The sequence below is a fragment of the Tupaia chinensis genome, unplaced genomic scaffold (assembly GCF_000334495.1).
Source record: "Tupaia chinensis unplaced genomic scaffold, TupChi_1.0 Scaffold143923_1, whole genome shotgun sequence".
Taxonomy (NCBI): domain Eukaryota; kingdom Metazoa; phylum Chordata; class Mammalia; order Scandentia; family Tupaiidae; genus Tupaia; species Tupaia belangeri.
In genome coordinates this window covers 84,330-88,172 of record NW_006203774.1, presented here as the reverse complement: position 1 = coordinate 88,172, position 3,843 = coordinate 84,330, and the positions used below count along the sequence as shown (strand labels likewise).

The 3,843-nt window shown below is 62.6% G+C and overlaps 1 protein-coding gene across 6 annotated transcripts in view; it reads left to right on the top strand.

Annotated features, from left to right (window-relative positions):
* LDB3 (LIM domain binding 3) overlaps positions 1-3,843 on the top strand; it is a 62,775-nt gene that overhangs the window by 31,369 nt on the left and 27,563 nt on the right. For 3 of the 6 annotated variants that reach the window (XM_014582948.2, XM_014582949.2, XM_006165494.3), the window contains one exon: positions 3,116-3,280. The exons of the other annotated variants lie outside the window; for them this stretch is intronic. In XM_014582948.2, coding sequence (XP_014438434.1) covers positions 3,116-3,280 — 165 coding nt within the window. The remainder of the gene's footprint in view (positions 1-3,115; positions 3,281-3,843) is intronic. 6 annotated transcript variants of the gene reach the window in all.

The following is a 3,843-nucleotide window of genomic DNA, read 5'->3' as shown; positions in this document are numbered from 1 at the left end:
TTGTGGTCTCGGTCCACAGAGGCTTCCATACTCCATCCTGCCTCTCCACTGACACACGTGGCTCATCACCCAGTGACCCCACTGCCCCAGCACCGTCGCTACCAGCCAGCGCCACAGCCAGCAGTTCCAAACTGAGCCAGTGGCCGCCCCACAGCAGCAGCGCCATGCCCGCCCCTCCTCCGTAGACACGATGTGGAGGTCATCACACCCCACCTCTCCCAGACCAAGGGCAGGGGACAGGGCCGCACGCTCCTCCTCGCTGCCAGCTGGTTCGAGAAGGGGACTGCAGCCAGGCTGTTCTTCCGGCCACTCCGCACCCATCAGCCACGGGCATTTGCGTCTCACTCGGTCTGGTTTGGGCTTTGCTCAGGTGTTTGGAGTGGACAGCGCCGGAGAGGCCGCTCTGGAGTCCTAGCAGGCTGGGGGCCTCGCGGGCAGTGTCTTTCGAATTGAGCTGGGGTGGGTTAAGTTCTCCATGGTGCTCTCTGGTATCCCCTTTATGCTGGGGTTTCCCGCAGCTTCGGCTGGGAACTGACCTGGAACAGGAACCCGCGTCAGCATGCCTGTCGCCGCCTCCTCTGCCATCCCTGGGCCCCCCTGCTTGGCCTTTCTCTGTGGCCAGACTCACCAGAACCCTGTGCTGCAGCCCCCTGCCCCTCAGGCCTGGCTGTGCTCTGTCCTGGCAGATGACCTCTGCGGTGGACGCTGGGATTTCCTAGGGCCTGCATCTGGCTCCAGCTCTGTCCCCCAGAATCCAGGGTTCCTGTGGGGCTGTGGCTGGGGACAGTGGCAGTAAGCTGGTCCAACAGGGAGTGGGGGCAAAGGTCGAGCCATCTCCCCATGCACCCTCCCACAGTACTACCCAGCCTGGGCCTTCCCATCACGCTCCTATGTGGTATCCGCAGTTCTCAGCACCTGCCCCCCTGCCCCAGAAGCATGGGGTGGAGCCAGGGAGAAGCGGATAGAGGGGACAGTGTCCTCCATGAGCCTGGGCCTTCCCAGGCCATAGCTGCCCACACAGGAGAGGGGTCTGAGCGGCCCACTTGGCGGGGAGGCCAGCTCGGCAGCGCGGCCAGCTAGGTGGCGTGGCGGGCTCAGCGGCGGGGCGGCTTCAGGGCTTGTTCTCTCCTAGAGGCAGCTGCATCACAGGCTGGCTTTCAGAAACCGGCTCCTTCACAGAGGGCAGGCCAGGGCCAGGGCCAGGTGCTGCTGCAGGGCCCTGAGCCAGGGAAGGCCTGGGCAGGATGCGGTCACCCCCACCCCGCCCCATCCTGGGAGCCCCTAGGAAGCGATGGAGGAGCTGGCGCTTCCTCCCACAACTTGCTGAGACCCTCTGGTGAGAGCAGTCTGTTCTCAGGGAAAGGCCCTGCTGAGCTGTCACAAGAAGAGGTTTCTTTCTACCCGAGAGGCACTGGTGGAGGCCTCAGATCAAAACAGCCGGGGGCCAGCAGGGTGCAGCAGTTACGGTGTTGTACTCCCATGTGGCCGACCGCAGTTCGATTCCAGATCTGGCAGCCTGAAAGTTGCCAAGTGTGCGTGTGTGCCCAGAGTCCCAGGAGGGGAGTAGAGGAGAAGGGGTTGCAGCGTGGCAATCCCCTTTGGGGAGTGATTTCTTGTTTTCTGTCTCTCTGGTGAGCACACTTGCCCTATAGCAAAAAAACTCTCAAAAAAACCCCAAAAAACAAAAACAAAACAAACAAACAAAAAAAACAGAAAAAAACAGCGTCAGCTGCTGCTGTCCCCGAGGAGCTCGAGCGCCTCGGACCATCGCATCCTGTTTCCGTCCCATCAATTGGCTAGAGCTCACAAGAATGGCCCCCGCGGGCCGCTGTGTGGAACCGAGGACACGCCGCCCGGCACACGGCGTGAGGGCCACCGATGGGTTGTGTGTCTGCGGACCTGCTTCCAAAAATTGCATTTATTGGGCCAACAGGGAGCATGGTGGTTAAGGCGCTGGGTCCCACCTGTCCAACTATGCGGTTCAAGTCCTCCTGCTTGGAGGCCACATCGGGGTGTGTGCCGGCCAGGGTTCCACAAGGAGGGAGAGGTGGAGAGGGGAAGGCAGCACGCCATCGGCGGAGAGAGCTCTCTCACCGCCCCACGCCCTGTCTCCGGCCTATGCTCGTGCCCCTCAGCAGGCTGCTCTCTGTCACATGACCCCGTCTCTTGCAAACAAGGCCGAAGAGCAGAGAACGTGAAGGAAGGTGCCCTTCTGCGCCGTCCCCGTTCACTGCGTGCTTCTGCCACCTTCCACAGGGAGCAGAAACCGAACCCAGCGGCCCAAGCTCACACTGCCCCGCCGACCTGGAGCGGTTCTGGACAGAGGCCCTTGCAGAGCCGAGGCACTGGGTGGGGCCTGTGGGCACTTGGTCCTCAGCCGCGGTTTGCCTGTGCTGCCCTCTGCCAGGGCCCCTGCCGTCTGCCATGCCGGTCCATGCTGGCGGAATGGTGGCCTCTCCTGCTCCCAGACCAGGCATTCCAGCTCTGCTGGTGCTGAGGGACATGTCCACGTCACTCGGGTGTGCAGGACAACCTACGCCCCAGGCCACACTGGCGTGTCTGTTTGTGCCCCTGTCTGCGAATGCCCCTTCTGGCCCAGATAACCCTGAGCTGCCTCACAGCGTGCCCCACCCTCAGTGCACGGTCCGTTAGGGCCCTGCGTTCTTCGGGCCCAAAGCCCAGGTTCTCCCAACTCCAGAGCTAGAGCCTTGAGCACCATGTCCGACCCCTGGTTCCCGCCATGGCTTCCTTCCACAAAGGCAGTGTGTGCCCGTGACGAAGGGCTGAGGACAACGGAGGAGGAGAACAGGAGGGGCAGGAACCTGGCGCGGTGCTTCCATCAGCTTCCGCACTGAACGGTGTTTTGCTGAGCAGTTAGGATGTGCAGAAAGTCGGGGAGACCCCTCCAGGACTGAGAATGCTTTTACATGGTCAGGCCCTCCCTGTGGCCTGAGATGACCCCCTGAGATCCCAGAGGAGCCCCTTCCGGAGCCGAGAGGCTCCTGCTCGGTCCGCAGCGCCCGCCCGCCTGTGCACAGCCCCTGCCTGTCGTGGAGGGGCCTGCAGGGTCTCGGGGGCCCATTGACCTTTGTCTTTCTCGGCCCTGCCTCATCAGCACCCCTATTGAGCATGCTCCAGTGTGTACCAGCCAGGCTGCCGCCCCGCTGCCGCCCGCTTCTGCCTCCCCTGGTGCTGCCTCGCCACCGCTGGCCACAGCCACTGCCCATGCTGCCACCGCCCCTGCCGCAGCTCCTGCCGCGAGTCCCGCCGACAGTGCAAGGTAACTGGCCACAGGCGCTGGCCCTGGCTGCAGGGACGGGATAGCAAGGCCTCACCTCGGCTCCGTCCTTCCCCGGGGTGCTTTCAGGGGGACTGCCTGGGCTGAAGACAGAGGGAGGGACAGTCCTTGGCTCCCGAGGGCGCTTAGTCTAACGAGGGGGCAAAAGTCACAGACACTGAGGTAACTAAGGGGGACTGCGGGGAAAGGCCCTGTTCCTTAAATATCCCTGTGGTCTGGAATAATCAAGGAGGGCTCCATGGAGGAGGTCACACTGAGCTTCAGAAGGCTGGGCAGATTTGGTCAGCCACTGAATTGCCCGGGTCCCTCTTACAGAGAAGTGCGTTAGTACAGAAGTGCTGCCATCCTGGGCTTCGGAGCTGCTCTGCCGCTCACCGCTGTGACCCTGAGTGCACCTCTCCTTCCTCAGGGGTTCAGGGGTCTACCCAGCATGTGCACACACAGGGTCATGATGGGAACAATGCACTAGGAGACGTGGCACACAGGTGGGCACAGGCCTGAGCTCCTACGTCCCCACCTGTCTCCCAGACACTTGGCCAGTGACT